At 46.9% G+C, this 17,740-nt stretch overlaps 1 protein-coding gene across 1 annotated transcript in view; it reads left to right on the forward strand.

Moving 5' to 3' along the window:
• The first annotated feature begins 3,324 nt into the window (after window positions 1-3,324).
• The window catches only part of LOC136388083 (phospholipase A and acyltransferase 3), a 28,002-nt gene continuing 13,586 nt past the window's right edge, over window positions 3,325-17,740 (forward strand). The window contains exons 1-2 of the mRNA XM_066360108.1: window positions 3,325-3,548; window positions 3,993-4,070. Of these exons, the coding sequence (XP_066216205.1) occupies window positions 4,056-4,070 (15 nt within the window). The 5' untranslated portion in view covers window positions 3,325-3,548; window positions 3,993-4,055. The remainder of the gene's footprint in view (window positions 3,549-3,992; window positions 4,071-17,740) is intronic.

The raw sequence follows: 17,740 nt of genomic DNA on the forward strand, positions 1-17,740 counted from the left end.
GGGACAAACCCACATGTTGGTATGACTTGAGTATAGTGACAACACGGGTGCTACCAGCGGTGTTGATGCTTGTATCACTAGAAGCTGGGGAGAGGGAAGGGTCAGGGTAGGGAAGGTGGTAATGGGTGGATGGGGAGGAGTCAAGCAAACTGGCCTGTTTCTGGCACATCGACATTCTCGTCTTTGGTTACCATATATCCATTTGCCAGTGATAAAGCCAACAACTCTGGTTAGGTTTTAAAACAAGGAGTGGTAACTGGGAAAATGTAACTGGATGTCTAGGAGTAAAACTGACATCAAGCACTGAGGAATCAAATGTCAACAGGCTGTACTCTCAAGGTTACAGCGGCTGAATTAGCTGCTCTGGCAGAAGGAAGCCTGTCCAGCTGCAGGGAAGGTGGGCACAAACGTTCCAGGCTTACATCATCCCACTTTTATAACCTCAGAAGAAAGATCTTTTTTTTTTTTTTTTTTTTTTGAGTCACTATCTATTTAAAAATGTGTGTGTGTATAGCTCCAAACTAGAGAAAGCTTCTGATTGGTCTGGGTTGGGGCACATGCTCTTTCCAGGGCCAGTCACAGTCCTGGGTGCTGGGGCAGAATGACTAGCCAGACCTAGGTCACATTTGTCTCTAGTCACGTTGACAGGATACTAGAGCAGCTCCACTAGAAACCCGCAGACAAATGAGTATCTACAACAGTTACCAGTTTCTGGGACTGGCCATTTGAACAAACTGGAATGAGAAAGTCTGGAGCATCTCAGGAATGTTCCTTTGAGGGAAAGTAGAGGTGGTTCTGCTGCACACTTAATGCAGCGGAAGCTCTTTGGGGTCTCTGAACAGGCACCTCACCTCTCAGGAGGACTTGAGGGGGTGTCAGAGATGGGGGGAGGTTCAGGAGGAAGTTATACTTCATCTTCCTTTTCTTCCAGAAAAGCCTGATTTTTCTGTTCAGAGCGAACTGTCAAAACTGGTGTATTCACAAAGCCTCACCAGTGTGGCTTGGGTACACGTAAGAAGCAGGTACAGGTGGTATATGGAGCACCTTTTCCCAAGGAGCTCCCGTTTTGAGAGTTGCTGTTAAGGACTGAAACCTCATGATACCATGAGGTGCTCTCACGGTTCTGCTTTGTGTGTAAAGAGGCGTCACACACAGCATCCTTTAAATGCTGTCGCCAGCCCGCTCTCCCCTAACCCCCTTCCTCCCACCCTGGCCTTGATCCACTCTTACCCACCTGCTCGGAGTCCCCGCATGGCATTTAGTCTTGTGCTGTTTTCTCCCTCTTTCTCAGGTACTCCTTCCTCAGAGACTCAGAGAAACAATGGATGCCCTTGGAGGAAGGTGACCAACTTTTTTACAATGAAAAGGAGGACAAAAATTGAAGAAAACAATATCGTAAATAAAAGAAACATTTTATTCATTGCAACAATAATACACTATAATATGATAAATGCATAATAAAAACATTTATAATATTTTATATTGTAATTATGCTTACATGCCTATTAATTTTTAATACTTGTAAGAAACAAATACTTATTTAGATACAAATACATCACATCACATGCAATGGATCAACTCCGCATCAATCAAATATGGACATTCACAGATTAGTCTTCCAAGATCAAAAAGTAGGACATGTAGGAGGACATTTCGAGGGAGGACGGAACTTACAAAAGAAGGACTGTCCTCCCTAAAGGAGGATGATTGGTCACCTTACCCTGGAGGAGCCACCCTCTTCCTCAGAAGGCCGAGATGGAGAGATTGCAAATCATTAAAAATTAATACATTCCTCTGTCTCCGGGTTCCGTAGCTATGGTTGCAGAAAAGACCAGAAGCTTCAGAGGCAGGTGACCGTTTGGTCCTGGCGTGACTGTGCGCCAGTATGGCGGTGATGGTGTGGAATGGGTCGGGGACAATCCTGCTGACAGCGCTGGCGTTGCGTGGCAGTTTCTCAGGCGGGCCTTCCTCACAGAGCTCCTCCTCTGAGAGCTGCTGGAGAGGGAACAATAGAGAACCCTGACATCCCCGCCCCTTTCTGTGCTTTTCAATCTGTTTTTCTTGGCACAGCAACAGGTCAGAGAGAAGAAAGTAAGGAACGTGACCTTTGAGCAATTCTGGAAGCAAAGAGTAAGGAGAGACAGGAAACAGTCTGGCTTCCTCCAAACGAACCTCCATCCTGGGTTTGGACACGCACAACACTGTGTTAGGTGAAGAGTAGTGAATGCACAGAGAGCTCTGGCATTTACATGTGTTGCCTCTGACTCTCCTTGTTGGGAAGCTGGTGAATAATAGTGCAATGAGCATATATGCCTTTCCTCATGTTAATAACACACTTTGCCATGTGCCAGACATTGGGCTTGACTCTTTACAAGCGTCATTCCATTTGTTGCTGTCCCTTTGGGGAATGTATTTTTATATATTATCTTACACATTGTATATAGCGTCATCATTCCGATTTACAGATGAACAAACAGGCTCAGGGAGGGAAGGGTGCCTGGATCCTATAACTAGCGAGAGACAGGGCCAGGGTTTGGCCCAAGCATCCTGATTCCAAGGCTCAGCGCTGGCTGGGAGTGAGGGGAACAGGGAGGTGGACAGGAGCTGGCTCTTCTCTTGTAGAGTCACAGCCCAGGGCCTATGAAGGACCTGTGTTTGGTCATTCAATTCATTCATTCATGCATGCATGCATTCATTCATTCATTCATTCATGCATTTGTGGGATGCCTACTCTTTGCCAGGTTTGGAGGGATATCTGATGACTTAAGACCCAATAGTTAAAAGTACTTTCTAGACCCTTGTCTTCTAATGCATCTAAAATTTAATATAGTTTTAAACTTGAAGCCCCACGAGTATAAAACAACACTGGCCTTGAACGCTGGGCGCGGCGGGCCGAGTGAGTGTACACGAGGTGAGGAGGCAGAGGCCTTGGAGCGGGTCCAGCGGGTGCCTCCCAGCGGCGGCGGCAGGGTGAGTAGAAGGCATCTGGCACGGCAGTCCCCGAGGCTGGAGCAGGCGGTCCCCGAGGCTGGAGCAAGCGGTCCCCGAGGCTGGAGCAGGCGGTCCCCGAGGCTGGAGCAGGCGGTCCCCAAGGCTGGAGCAGGCGGTCCCGAGGCTGGAGCAGGCGGTCCCCGAGGCTGGAGCAGGCGGTCCCGAGGCTGGAGCAGGCGGTCCCCGAGGCTGGAGCAGGCGGTCCCCGAGGCTGGAGCAGGCGTCCCCGAGGCTGGAGCAGGCGGTCCCCAAGGCTGGAGCAGGCGGTCCCGAGGCTGGAGCAGGCGGTCCCCGAGGCTGGAGCAGGCGTCCCCGAGGCTGGAGCAAGCGGTCCCGAGGCTGGAGCAGGCGGTCCCCGAGGCTGGAGCAGGCGGTCCCTGTTGCTAGGGCAGGAAGCTCTGCGAGGCTCTCATTAGCCAGTCACAGGAGGAGAGGCCGGGTGACCTCACGCTGGTCGGGACTCTGGGCCTTTAAATCCGATCCCTTTTCTGCTGCGGCCGGGCTGCCTCCCAAGTCTGCGAGGTGGTTGGAGCGGTTCTTTCCGGGACGTAAGCAAGGTGAGATGTTGGGGGTGTATGTGTGGGGGGGCTCTCCCGGTCCCCGGGGCTGTGTGGGAGATGGAGAAGTTGGGTGAGGCGGGAGCCAACAAGTTTGGGAGCAGCCGCCGCCTCCTAGCACCGTGGGCCGATGCGGGCGGCTCAGCGGACTGTCCCCGCGCGGCGCGCCGGGCTGGCGACCCTGACGGCGCTCCCCGCGGCTGCGTCCTCGCCTCTCAGGTTTCTGGGGAACCTCCCCTGCCCTTTCCAGGAGTTCATCGGTTCCCAGCCAAGTGCAGGGCCGGCCGGGGGCATGCGAAGGACTCCAAGGGAGGGGCCGGTGGTTCTGGGAGGGATCAGAGACCGACCGCGCACGGTCTCCCTGCCGAAGCCCCCCTGCCCCGGGGTCCTGGGGACGTTGCTACCCGTTAATGACAGAATGAATCCCTGGCCCCCCTACCTCAGGCATTTACGCAGCTGATAAAGCGGACTTCGACCTGAAATTGAGGGTCCACGGCAGGAAAGAAGATGCGGGCGCCCATCGTAAGTGTGGGCCGGGGATGGGGGTCGTGTTTTAGTGGCGACTGGTCCTGGAGCCAGAGTTACCACTTGAGAGAGAGAGAGAGAGAGAGAGGGAGAGGCTCCTTGAGGATGTGGGGACCACACCTCGATCCACCCTGAGCATCAGGTGTCAGGTGTGGGGCCGCCGGCATCTGCTGGAGTTGTCTCAGGGTTTGAACTTGCGTGTTTACAACCAGCTCGGGAGGAAGGCGGCCCCGCGGGAAGAGGGAGGCAGCGAGGGGGAGGGGCGCCTTGCTCTACAGAGGTCCTGGGCTGCCTGCACTGGCTCCCGGCCAGCCATTTCCCAGCTTCCACTGCTCATGTTTCTAACCTGAATGTAGTTCAGAAATCATAACGGGGCTTGGGATATGCTTCTTTCCAACTTAGCACTCTGGCAGCAGAGAGGTTCAGAGTGCCGCTTGCAGGGAGACAGCCTGGGACCTGGAGCACTTGGCTGTGGGACTTCGATGGTTGTGAACCCATTGTGTTTCCCCGGTGAGGATTAATACTTATAAAGTGCTCAGAACAGTGCTTTGCACACATATGAAGTGCTCAACTGTAACTCACTATTATTACTTTTTTTTTAAAAGATTTTATCCATTCATTTTAGAGAGAGGAGAGAGAGAGAGAGAGAGAGAGAGAGAGAAGGGAGGGAAGAGTAGGAAGCATAAACCTCCACATGTGCCTTGACCAGGCCAACCCAGGGCTTCGAACCAGCCACCTCAGCGTTCCAGGTCGTTGCTCCATTCACTGCGCCACCACAGGTCAGGCCTATTATTATTATTTCAATCCACATAAACAGCTTCATAAGTGCCAGCATCAGGGTGTACCTGGCATTTTTAATGCCTGGAGTGGTCATTTTCAAATATCCCCCTCCTTCATCTGACAACATTATTTTCAGTAATAATAATAATGTTCAGAAAATAACGGTGAAAATTTTCTCTTATTGCACTTTATATATGAACTCATGCCAGTGGGCAGGGGTGGGGGAAGTAAATGTTATAGAGAAAAATAGAAAAATGTAATAGATTAATAGTTTTTAATTGCTTTAATGTATTTTGGGGAAAAAACTTCTTACATATAGTTTGGTCACAGAAATCAAGTAACATTACAGTTTCTGTTCAGGAACTTGAACTTCTGAAAAGTTGTCCATGACTTTATCTAAGTTGATCTTGTTTAAATAGTAATAAAGAATTGATCATCTTTGCATATGAATATTCAGAATCCAGGAGAGCTAGATTGGTAAATTCATCATTGCTCACAGCTGATCAAAGAACACTTTTTATTAATTTTAATTTCAAAAGCTTCTCTCATGTGAAACAACAGATATACAAATAGGAAAAGCCTTAACCATCAGGTAACTTTGTCAGAGATTCACTAAAAACCCCATTTCATTAAAAAAAAATTCTCAGAAATTGCAATACTGCCTATATCTTTATTTTGAAAAATCAGTTATGGTGGCTTTTAAATATCTCCACATTTGCAACCTTTTCACTAAAACATCTTCACTAGAAAATTCATCAGAAGTTTTTTATCTTATTTTGCAAAATTCTCCCACATTTTTCTTCTGTAAGAATCAGAGAAAATGGGAGAACGATCGTGACACCTGTTGAACCCATTGTTTTGGAATGAGAGCCTAGTTCTTGGTGAAAAGAATCCAGGCTTCTACTTTGGTTTCTTCTGGAGCTGGGAGAGCAGACCCTTTTGTCCTCTGTTTAAACACAGGAAAATGTAGGGCTACAGGAACTGGTGACACAAGTAATCCACATGAAGGTGACACAGACGCTCCAACCAATCTGAGCTATTTGGAAAATTGCCGTTGGAACAGACCCGTGCAGCTGAGTGTGTGTGGGGACTGTAACTGGATGCCCTCTGAATGAACTTCCATGTAGAAGACAAAGTATTTTTTAAAGGATAAGACATAAAAACAGGTTCTTTGAGGCTCACACATATATTATTATCTCTCAGGAACAGAACTCAAATCTGCAGAAATAGCTTTGGGAAAGGTAGTATTTTTTCACTGACGTTCTTGAAAATTGTCAGCATGTGGAGCTAATAAAACAGGAGACTGCCTTTTGGTGTGTCTTACTGTTGTTTTGAAATTGTTTACTAAAAAGTCACGCCTCTTTACACCCCGGGAGTATACTGCCGCCTCCCCAGTCTGGGTGTGATGCTGCACCGCTGTTAGGGCTGGACAAAAGTTGGTTGTTACGGCAACCAGACTTCCTTGGGTCGACCCCAGGGCCCACATTTCTATGAGCCCTTTAACCAGCCCCTGCTGCCTCCTGGTTAGCGCCAGAGCTGGTGTCTCCATGTTACCCTCCCGTCTGTGTTCCAAATGTGCTTCGCGTGAGAGGGCCAGGGCCCTCTCTCTCCCCTCCTCCACCTGCTCCTCCTTAAATCTCTGTCTTGTTGAGCTGCGGCTGCTGGGGAAGTGAAGAGCCCAGTGTGAAACCGAAAGCGAGACTCCGCAGCATGCGGGAATTGCTGGGCCTGCTCTGACCTCTGACTTTCTAGACCCCCTCCTTGGCTTCTCTCTGGCCTTCTGTTTGTCAGATGTTCTGACAGATCTCTGTGGAGTCAGTTAAGGAGCAAAGAGGAGCAGGGAGAAGGGGACTCTTCTCAAAGACCCAACAGGAGTTCGTCCTCACGCAGGAGGGGCCACGGGCTGGGAGGGCCCCGGCCCTCTGCTGAGAACGCTGTGTGCTAGGCTGGCTGCTCAGTCTGGCTGGTGGGCTGGGCATGGAAACCGACCGCTCCTTCCTTCCCGCGGTCTCATCCCAACAGGCTGCGCCTTGGAGGCTTCGGGGAAGCAGTGAGGAGGCGGAGATGTTGAACCTGTTTTGAGAATTGAGTGAGAGTTTGCCAGTGAACAGCCGAAAGCATTTCAGGTCTCGAGTGCAGTGACATAGAGGCAAAGCATGGCATGGGGTTGTCGTCGGGTGTCAGGACCTTCATGTGAATTACTTGGTGTCATGGAAGGAAGTTGGCCTTGGAGTCAGGCAGACCTGCAGTGGGATGCTGGCACTACTTCTTGGAGAGCTCTGAGACCCTGGGCAGGTTACTGCCCGCCTCTGAGCTGTTCTGGTCTGTAAAATACGGCTGCCCCAAGGATTCCAGATGTGTGAGGAGCCCCCGGTAGTGGCTGGCGGGGCGGTGGTAGTTTCCAGATGTCAGGTGCAGTCCCGATTCACGTGGGGTGGGGTTGGACACACAGACCAGGCCTGGGGCTTGGAGGACAAGGGCCTGGCGGGGGTGGGTGATGGATGATTTTGCCTCCTTTTTCCAGAATACCCATGACCTTTGGGCTGCTGGCGCTGGGCCCGGTGCCTGCTGGCACCAGCACTGTCCCTGCGCCAGCAGCTGACAAGGGGAAAGGTGATGTGCCAGCCCAGCCCCTTCTCCATCTTCTCTCTGGGCCTGAGGCCGGGGAGTCTGGGCAGCCAGGTCTCCTCCTCAGGCTCCCTGCACCCACCCCGCCAGGGCACAGGGTCTCAACCCTCTCCTCAGTATAAGTGGTTTTCCAGCTTTTCCCTTGTTATTTATTTCTCACATAGACCCTGCCTTTTGGGTCCTCACAGCCGTATTTTACTAAAGAAGCCTAGAGAGGTTAATTGACTCCTGAAGGTCACACAGCAATGTTGCAGAGAGGGGCTCAGTCGCGGTTGGACTGGCCTCCGCTTCAGGAAAGGCAGCCTCCGGTAGACTGCCTTTGGGGTCGCAGCCTCTGGGGTCGCAGCCTCTGGGGTCGACACCCAGCTCCTCACGGGATTCTGCTCTTCCTAAAATGTGGTCGTGGAAACTCCCGTCTCCCTGCTGGCGAGTCCCTTTTCAGCTCTCAGCTGCAACTCTAGTCTTTTTTGAAAAATTTTTTTAAATCACAAGTTTCTAGAGATTTTCCCCAGAGAGTCAGAAACGAAGGGGATGAGCCTAGGGACTTCCACACTCACCGCAGCCGGGAGAGGAACCTGCTCCCAGGCTGGGCTTCACCGCCTCCACAGGTGTGTCCTCTCCTCCCAGAGTGTCCGTGACCTTTCCAAATCAAAACGAATAGAATTCGTCCTCAGAAACACTGGCAGCCGAACGGCCGTGTATAGAACGCATCCTATGTGCCGGGTGGTGTTTCCTGAGTGTTTTGTAGGTATGAACCTGTTTGATCCTCACGATATCTCCACGAATTAGGTGCTAAATTACCTCTGTTTTACAGAGATGAGGAAACTGAGGCTGGGAGTTGAGTAACTTGCCCCAGGCTATTCGGTTAGGAAGTAGCAGAGCTGGGATTTGAACCCAGCTGTCTGGCTCTGGAGTCCCAAAGCTGTAATCAGTCTGCTTTTCCTGCCAACTAAGTCCGTCTTGGTTTAAACACAGAGCAGTTGTGCTCATGAGCCTACTTTTGGCATTTTTCTTATGCTTGAAATACTTTATTTAAAAAAACAACACAGCAGACGCCTGACGATGGGGCTAGAAGGGGTGAGTGTGGGTGGATCGGAGTACTTCCTTAGTGGCCTCGAATTAAAAGCATTCTTTTTGTTATGTTTTAACCCTTGGGTTGGCAATTCTTCTGCAAGTGCCCTCACTTTCCTGTGTCTCTGCTCCTTAGAACCCCCTGTCCCACCCCTGCTTACCTGTCTCCCTCTCTCCCCTTCAAGGTCACTTCCTCCCACAGTCCTCATGGTGGGAGAGTGTGAGGGTGGAGAGTGTAGGGTTTGGGTTAGAATTCTGTCTCTGTCACATAACCTCTTATCTTTTAAGACTTTGCAAAAAATCTCAAGTGCTGCCTTTTCTAGTGTCATCTCCAATTCCTCTCCTCTCATGCTCTCTCTCTCTCTCTCTCTTTTTTAAGTGAGAGGAGAGGAGATAGTGAGACAGACTCCCGCATGCGCCCTGATTGGGATCTACCTGTCAACTTTTCTCTGGGGCTGATGCTCAGACCAACTGAGCTATCCTCAGTGCCTGGGCCTACACTTGAACCAATTGAGTCACTGGCTGCGGAAGGGGAAGAGAAAGGGAAGGGGGAGAGGGAGAGGTAGAGAAGCAGATGGTTGCTTCTCTTGTGTGCCCTGACTGGGAATCAAACCCGAGACATCCATAGGCCAGGCCGACGTTCTATCCACTGGCCAGGGCCTCATTCTTTCTTAGACCCCTTTCAGCCAGGCTTTTGCTCCCAATAGGAGCTGTTCTTATACAGGTTGCCAGGGACCCTCATCCCAGACCACTCTCCTGACCTCCTGACTCATGTGTTTAGCTGCCCTCCGAGCCTCTCCATTTGGCTACCTGGTGGGTATTTCAACCAGCCTTCCCACTCAGCCTCCCCTTGTTCTGGCCAGAAACCTGGGCGTCATTGATGACTCCTTTTTCCATCACCCCCCACCTCATTCCAGCCCTGCCCGTTGCCCCTGTCCTCCACTCTCCCACTTTGCCCCTCCACTCAGCCACCCCCGCCTCTGGGCTGTCCCTCAAACACCTTCCTACCTGGGGCCACCGCTCAGTCTGTTCCCTGTGCCTGACTGTTCTAGAAATCCGCGGGGCCTATGCTCTGCCTTCCCTGACCCCTATTTAATATCGCAACCCCCTGTCTCCCTCCCACAGCCTCCATCCCCTTGGCCCTGCTCTGCCTTTTCTCTTTATTTTTGTTTTTATTTGGTTTCTCTTCTAATGCTCTAGAATGATTTACTTCTTTACTAAGGTATTTGAAGACCTTTTGGTCTCTCTTCCTGACAGTGAACCAAAGCTCCGCGCAGGCAGGGGTCTTCGCTTTGTTCATAGACACAGCCCCATGCGGGGGTTGCTGCCGGCCACCAGCTCTGTGAGCGGCTGATGAGGGAATGAGCAGATGACTCTCCCAGGTAGAAGCAGGGCTCCCCAAGGCGACCAAGGGGTGTCGCTGGCCACTGACACCTGTTCCCCGAGGTAGGTGCAGTGTGTTTGGGGGTCTGCACGTACACCAGCTACCCCCTCTCTGTAACTTGTATGCAGGCTCGAGTCTGCCGGGGATCAAGGCGGCAGGCTGGGGGTCGGGAACCAGGGCGTTCCAGGGCATGGAGATGCAGCACGTGATGTGCCTGTTTTATTGCTGTTGTCAGTGTCCTGGACTCCCTCGGCGCTTTACCCCTGCCTCTCGGAATGCTCAGCACTTACATTGAAAAGAAGAGTTTAAAGGTGCTACACAGGTGGAATGAACTGGTGGACCTATTTGAGATAAAGCAAATACTGTAACGTAACAGTGGAATCTAGGTGGTGGGGATACGGACAGCAGTCTCTTAAAAAGGCTTTCAATTTTGGGCGTTTGAAAAATCAAATTGTATGTTTAAAAACTTTTCATAGTAAATGTTGGGAAACATGCTGTGAACTTCAAAGTGCTCATTGCAGAAAAGCTGGAAAATACAGAAAAATAGAAGGAAGCAAAATAACCACAATCCTACCTTCGCCCCAGCGCCCGGTCCCTCTTCCTAGGCTTTTTGCTGTGTGTATTTATTTTGCTACATAATGCTAATCACATGGATTACCCTCAGATTGAACATGCTGATCTTTTTCAAGTCCTCAGTTTCTTCTGATTCTAAAACAAATGTATGTGTATTTAAACATTTTGGAAAACTAGAAAAGAATAAAAAAATTAATACACCAAATTCTACCAACTAGTAATAAACACTTTATGTTTTGTTGTATTTACCATTTTTCTTTTATGTGTTTGTTTTCCTTTTTATTTTTTAAAAAAGATTTTATTTACCAATTTCAGAGAGAGGAGAGAGAGAGAGAAGGGGGAAGGAGTGAGAAGCATCAAATCAACTTGTAGTACAGTAGTTGCTCCTCGTATGTGCCTTGACTGGGCAAGCCTAGGGTTTCGAAGCGGTGACGTCAGCATTCCAGGTCGACACACACATTAACCACTGCACCACAACAGGTCAGGCTGTTTTCCTTTTTAAAAAAAAAATTTATTGATTGATTTGAAAGAGAGAGAGAGACAGAGACATGGATCTATTCCTGTATGTGCCCTGACCGGGGATCGAACCTGCAACCTTTGCACTTCAGAACGATGCTCTAATTAACTGAGCTATCTGGCGAGGGCTGTTTGTTTTACTTTTTAAACAAAAATTTAAAATACGTTGTTTTATATAAAAGCTTTTTCATTATCATTATATTATGGACATTTCTTGTCAGTAAGTGTTCTTTTAAAATGTAACTCCTAAAACATAACTTTGTGGTATCCTACGATACAAGTATGGCAAGTTTTGATTCATCTTTTAATGTAGAATATTTAGGTATCCAATAATTTGCCATTAGATAGGACTCTGTGAGGGAAAACCTTTGGGGGCATTTCAGATTATTTCCTTCAGATCTGGTCGATAAACAGAAATTGGGTCAAGAAGAATGAATATGTTTTAGGTTAGTAAGACAAATTGCCGTATTGCCCTTCGGAAAAGTTGAACTTTGATCTATATTCCCATCAGCAGTGAATGAGAGTGCCTGTTTACCTGCATCTTTTCCTGTATTTAGTATTTGTGTTTTAATCCCCCCCAAACTAGTTTTTAATTTGTATTTCTTTCATTACTAGCAAGGTAGAATATGTTTTCTTGTGTTACTAGTAATATATATTGCTCCTTTTATTATTATTTAAAAAAATTTTTTTATTTATTCATGTTTTAGAGAGGAGAGAGAGAGAGAGAGAGAGAGAGAGAGAGAAAGCGGGGGGGGGGGGGGACGACACAGAAAGCATCAATCTCCACATGTGCCTTGACCAGGCAAGCCCTGGGTTTTCGAACTGGCGACCTCAGCGTTTCAGGTCAACACCTCTATCCACTGCGCCACCACAGGTCAGGCGCTCCTTTTAAAGTTATCATGCCCTGTCTAGTTTTTTGTTTGTGTGTGTGTTGAAATCTTTTTTTTCCCATTGATTTACAAAGATGCTTTGTATATGAAAGACACTGACTGCTTTTCTATCGTTTTCTCCAGTTGGTCAAGATTGTTTGTTTGTGGTATTTTTTTCATGCAATTTGTGTTTTGGTCTGGCTCTTTTGGTTGTAAGAAACGAGCAACTGCTTAACGCTAGTTCAAGTAAAGAAGGTTTAGTGTAAGGACACATGTGGAGAGGTAAGGGGGTTCTGTGAAAATCTAAGAACAGGAGCTGTAATGAGGCCAGGCCAGCCAGGGCCTGTTGCTGGGAGGCAGGTCAGGATCAAGGTGGGTCAGACATCTCAGTCCCAGGAGTTTGTTCATCTCCACTCCAGTGCTTGGCCGTCTACCACTGACGTCACTCAGCTAGATTTCTGTTTGTTTTTTTTTTCAAAAACAAGTTTTAAAAATTTAGAGAGGAGAGAGAGAGAGAGAAAGGGGGGAGGAGCAGGAAGCATCAACTCCCATATGTGCCTTGACCAGGCAAGCCCAGGGTTTCGAACCGGCGACCTCAGCATTTCCAGGTTGACGTTTTATCCACTGCGCCACCACAGGTCAGACTCAGCTAGATTTCTTGATATGCTTGCTCCCTTCTCTCCTGATCTCAGTTTTAGCCCCTACTGCCAAAGACCTATTATTTTTCATTTCGTGGTTCAAATTTTTGAGAGGGGTTGGGATTTGATAGTTCAGCTCCGCGTCTCATGGTGGACCCTAGGATGCTGACCTGCTTGGGGCCCATGCCACGGTCTAGTCCTGAGGTTGGTCACATCACGTGGTATAAAATACAGCTGCCTGGGCACCTGGGATTATGGGGGATAATTTTCCCTTAAAAGGTATATGGGCCTAACCTGTGGTGGCGCAGTGGATAAAGCGTCCACTTGGAACTCTGAGGTCGCTGGTTCAAAACCCCGGGCTTGCCTGGTCAGGGCACATATGGGAGTTGAGGCTTCCTGCTCCTCCCCCCTTCTCTCTCTCTCTCTGTTTGTCTCTCCTCTCTAAATGAAAAATAAATTAAAAAAAAAAGTGAAATATGAACATAACAGGCAATAACAGAAACTTTCAAAATAAGAACTTTAACATTTAAAAAGTTATAAAACCTTTTAATTCTTTACTTTATGCCTTTTTCTTTGGCCTTTATCCTTAAGAGTTTCTTTCCCTATTCCAAGACCTAATACACATTCACCTATATTATTTTTAAGAGTATTTTGTGGTTTTATGTTGCATTTAAGTGTTGCTTATTTTTTAAGCGTCATTAACATGGTCACAGCTATAGGTTTCAGATGGGAGACGGTTTCAAGGTGACAGATAATGTCCACCTTTTCCCATTAAAAAAACAGCAAGTTCTTTAACATGAAGGATTTTTGCACATCTAAAAATCTTAAAAAATTTTTCTTATGGAAGTAATTCATATTGGTTAGAAAAACCCCACACTCAATTAAACCATATAATATAAAATGCAGAAGTCCCTTGTTCCAACCCCCACAGTATATAATATACAACAGTTTGGTGTATGTTCCTCAGACAATATATAGTTTATAATACATTTTGCTTTATAAATGTGTAAAAATGTATTTTAAGCAATAACGGGGATAATAATGTTTCTCAACTTTTTTTGATGATTTCCGTGTGTGTGCTCATGTAAATCCACCTTGTTCTGGCTAATGGCTATGTATCTACATGTGGATGGAGAATTAACTTATTTCATTGGTTTGTATTAATGGTGTTTAGGTTGTTTTTCCAGAATGAATTGGGGGGGCTAGAAATGACTCCTTAATTTGCTTGCTGAGGAAAATGTCCTACACACAGCTCTTTGTGTCTCTGCTATTGTGGGGAAAGACAAAGACTTTTTGTTCTGAAATCCAGTGGGGGCGCAGTCAGCTTTGCCATTGTGATCGCCCTTGTTCCCGGAGAGAGCCTGATGACTGGGCGGCCTGGGGACCCTCAGCCCCACCCTGGAGAGGCAGCTGTCCTCCTGGTTTTTCCTGCTAGTCCCCACTGTTCCTGAAGGAAGAACCACCCCACCCAGCAATGTAGCACAGCTGATTCCAGTTCCTGATTCCCAGGACTGGAGATGATGCTAACTAAGAGAGGGAGGCATCCCTGCTGATCCCCTTGTAATAGGAGTCGGGCAGTGAGGATTTGAGGTCTTGCAGGCCACGTGGTCTGGATTGCAAGGATTCAACTCTGCTGTTGCAGAGACCAGCTATGGACAAATCTAAGTGCCTGGGTGTGGCTGTGCACCTGTACCAGTAAAATTCCACGGACATAGACATTTGAATTTCATATGTCCCCAAATAGTATTCTTTTCACTTTTCCTACAACCATTGAAGAGGTGTAAAAAACCATTCTTAAGCTCGCATGCAAAAATAAGCAGAGGCCCCATTTGGCCGGTGGCTGATAGTACTTGTACTTCTAACTTTGTAACAGGATTTCTTGAGCTCTTAATGTTGATTAGGCCGGGTTGGCTTGTGTATATCATTACGTCACTGTTCCTAGTTAGCCTGTAGTGCTGGAAGGTGAATTATATCCTTGGCTCGTGGCACCCTGTCTGCACTGCAAGGCCCCCTTCTCTTATGGGTTGTTTTCTTTTCTTCCTTTTATCATGATTCCTTTCTCCATCTTCCCGATGGCCAGCACCCCAGTGTGTTTAATGTGTGGTTCTTTAGTTTGTGTGATTCTTTTCTTGTTGTAGCATTTTAAAACGTTTTTTTTCAGGGACAGTTCTCCTAAGGCGTGTACTGCTGGGCTCTGGGCGGACATCTTTAATTTATGGAAGTGGTGTTGTGTTGCAGGCTTCCTTCTCACTTTCCCACTCAGCGTGTGGAGAAGGCTATCCTCGCTGCCATGTGAACATTGAGCCCTTGCTTCTAACTAGTGCACAGGGCTCATGGGCAAGGCCACCACCTTTTACCTCATTAAAAAAAAAGTTCTATTGAGTGGTATCATGTTTTGAGCTTCTGTGTATTTATTTTTTTATTTTTTTATTTTTTATTTATTTATTTATTTTTAAAGGAATGAAATCTTTTTTTTTATTTTTTTATTTTAATTTTTATTTATTCATTTTTTAGAGAGGAGAGAGAGAGAGACAGAGAGGAGAGAGAGACAGAGAGAGAGAAGGGGGAAGGAGCTGGAAGCATCAACTCCCATATGTGCCTTCACCAGGCAAGCCCAGGGTTTCGAACTGGCGACCTCAGCATTTCCAGGTCGATGCTTTATCCACTGCGCCACCACAGGTCAGGCACTTCTGTGTATTTAGAAACATTTTTGTTCTTACAAGGGACAGGCAATTTGAGTATTAAAAAAAAAATCATGCCGGTTCGAAACCCTGGGCTTGCCTGGTCAAGGTACAAATGGGAGTTGATGCTTCCAGCTCCTCCCCCTTCTCTCTCTCTGTCTCTCTCTCCCTCTCTCTCTCCTCTCTAAAAATGAATAAATAAAATTTAAAAAAAAATCACAACTTCTTTTTTTTCAAACTGTAGATATCCACTTTAAAATATTTAAAATTTTAATTTTTAAAATTAGTGTTATTAAAAAGTTAATAACCATAATTAATTAATTAGTTCATAAAAACACTAATTAAAAAAATAAATATCCCTAATTTCCCCCTTTTAGTGTTTGGTTTTATGAGGTTTTTTTTGTTTTTTTTTTTAGAGACAGAGAGAGAGTCAGAGAGAGGGATAGATAGGTACAGACAGACAGGAACAAAGAGAGATGAGAAACATCAATCATCAGTTTTTTGTTGTGACACCTTAGTTGTTCATTGATTGCTTTCTCATATGTGCCTTGACTGCAGGTCTTCAGCAGACCGAGTAACCCCTTGCTCAAGCCCGTGACCTTGGGTCCAAGCTGGTGAGCTTTGCTCAAACCAGATGAGCCCGCACTCAAGCTGGCGACTTCAGGGTCTTAAACCTGGGTCCTTCTGCATCCCAGTCCGATGCTCTATCCACTGCACCACCACCTGGTCAGGCTGGTTTTCTGAGTTTTGATAAACACATACAATTGCATAATTATCACCACCATCAAGATACAGAAGATGAGCCAACTGGCCCTGGCTGGTTGGCTCAGTGGTAGACGGCTTGGTGTGTGGAAATCCCAGGTTTAATTCCTGGTCAGGGCACACAGGAGAAGCAACCATCTGCTTCTCTACCCCTCCTCCTTTTAACTCTCTCTCCTCTCTCGCTCTTCCCCTCCCACAGCCATGGCTCAAAAATGGTTTGAGCAAGTTGGCCCCGGACACTGAGGATGGCTCCATAGTTTCTAAAACAGCTCGGTTGCAGAGCAATGAAACAGTGGCCCCAGATGGGCAGAGCACCTCCCTGGTAGGGGGCTTGCTGGGTGGATCCCGGTTGAGGTGCATGCAGGAGTCTGTTTCTGCCTCCCTGCTTCTCACTCAAACCCTATCGTTTTCAGCCCCTCTCCTCGCTCCTAGCCCATGGCAGTCATGGACTACTTTTCTGCCCTTAGCGAGGCCTAGTTCAAATGACACACAAGGGGAATCATATGTTGCTTTCGGGGTATGGTTTTTTTCTACAAATGCATCATGCGTTCACCACCCTGTTACCTTTGGTGTTCAGTGTTACAAAGTCTGAGTTTCTTTGTAGATATTTTGGTCATTGTGATGAGATTTTTTTTCTATGTGTAGGTCTTCTGTCATTGATGTTTGGTTGGGACACAGTGAGCTCCTTAGGTCTGTGTCCCCATGTCTGTTTAATACTTGATTCCAAATTACTGATGTTCAAATTGTCTTCTCTTCCAATTGGTGGCCTTCCTGAAGGCTGGGACCTTGTCTTTATGTCCCTGCTTATTCATGGAGATCCTCAGTTACATTCATATTTGAGGATCCTTGAAGGTTCCCTAACTCTCACCAAACAATATATTTTTTTCTTCTAATCTGGAAAACAATTGGGATTCATTAATTGTGATCACTATCTATTGTTTGAAAATAAGTTCTCAGTAAGGTTTGAGGGCCTTCTTTCTGAAAGGTGAATAAATTATAATTAATTAAATAATAAATAAAATATAATTAATAAATTATAAGAGAAGTATCTGTAAAATTCCCAAGAAAAGATTTTTTTCTGCCATATATAATGCTTGTTTGCAGTTTTTATGTTCCTACAAATAGAAATGCGCTGCCATTGACCTTACTTCATAGGCATTGTAGAGTTGTAATTGGCTATTTCTACTGCCCATCATTTTTATCCCAAGGGTGACTCCTTCTCCCCTCCTCATTTTAGATGGAATCTCTTAGGCCCACAGACCGTGGCACAGGATGTGGGCAACCCCCCCTACCAACCTCTTCACTGCGCTGTATTCTAAAGAGACGGCCTCCTGGACCATTAAAAGAATTTAAGGTTGGCCTGGATCAGAGGGGCTCTTACCTCTGATCCTGGTCCGAGTCGGAATGTCCTCACCCCTCATACTTAGTACACTGGCTATTATTGTCACCGCAATAATTGTGAAGGAAAGTGATCTGGAACTTCTCCAGGCTTTTCTCAAGCTCCCCCACCCCAGGCTTCCCTAACAGGGCGGGGCTCCCTACCTTCCCCTGCACACACATGCGCACTTTCGCTCCCACATGTGCTTCATTGCGACATAGCGATATAATAAGAAATATGTACATATTTGGTCCTTAGCTTCAGTTCTTGGCACAGAATTCCTAAAACTCTGGTAATTTCCAGAGTGATTGGGTCAGAATAGGTTTTTTTTTAATTTTAATTTTAATTTTTATTTTTTTAAAGATTTTATTTTATGGACTTGAGAGA

This window comes from Saccopteryx leptura, chromosome 1 (genome assembly GCF_036850995.1).
Source record: "Saccopteryx leptura isolate mSacLep1 chromosome 1, mSacLep1_pri_phased_curated, whole genome shotgun sequence".
In the NCBI taxonomy this organism is placed as follows: Eukaryota; Metazoa; Chordata; class Mammalia; order Chiroptera; family Emballonuridae; genus Saccopteryx; species Saccopteryx leptura.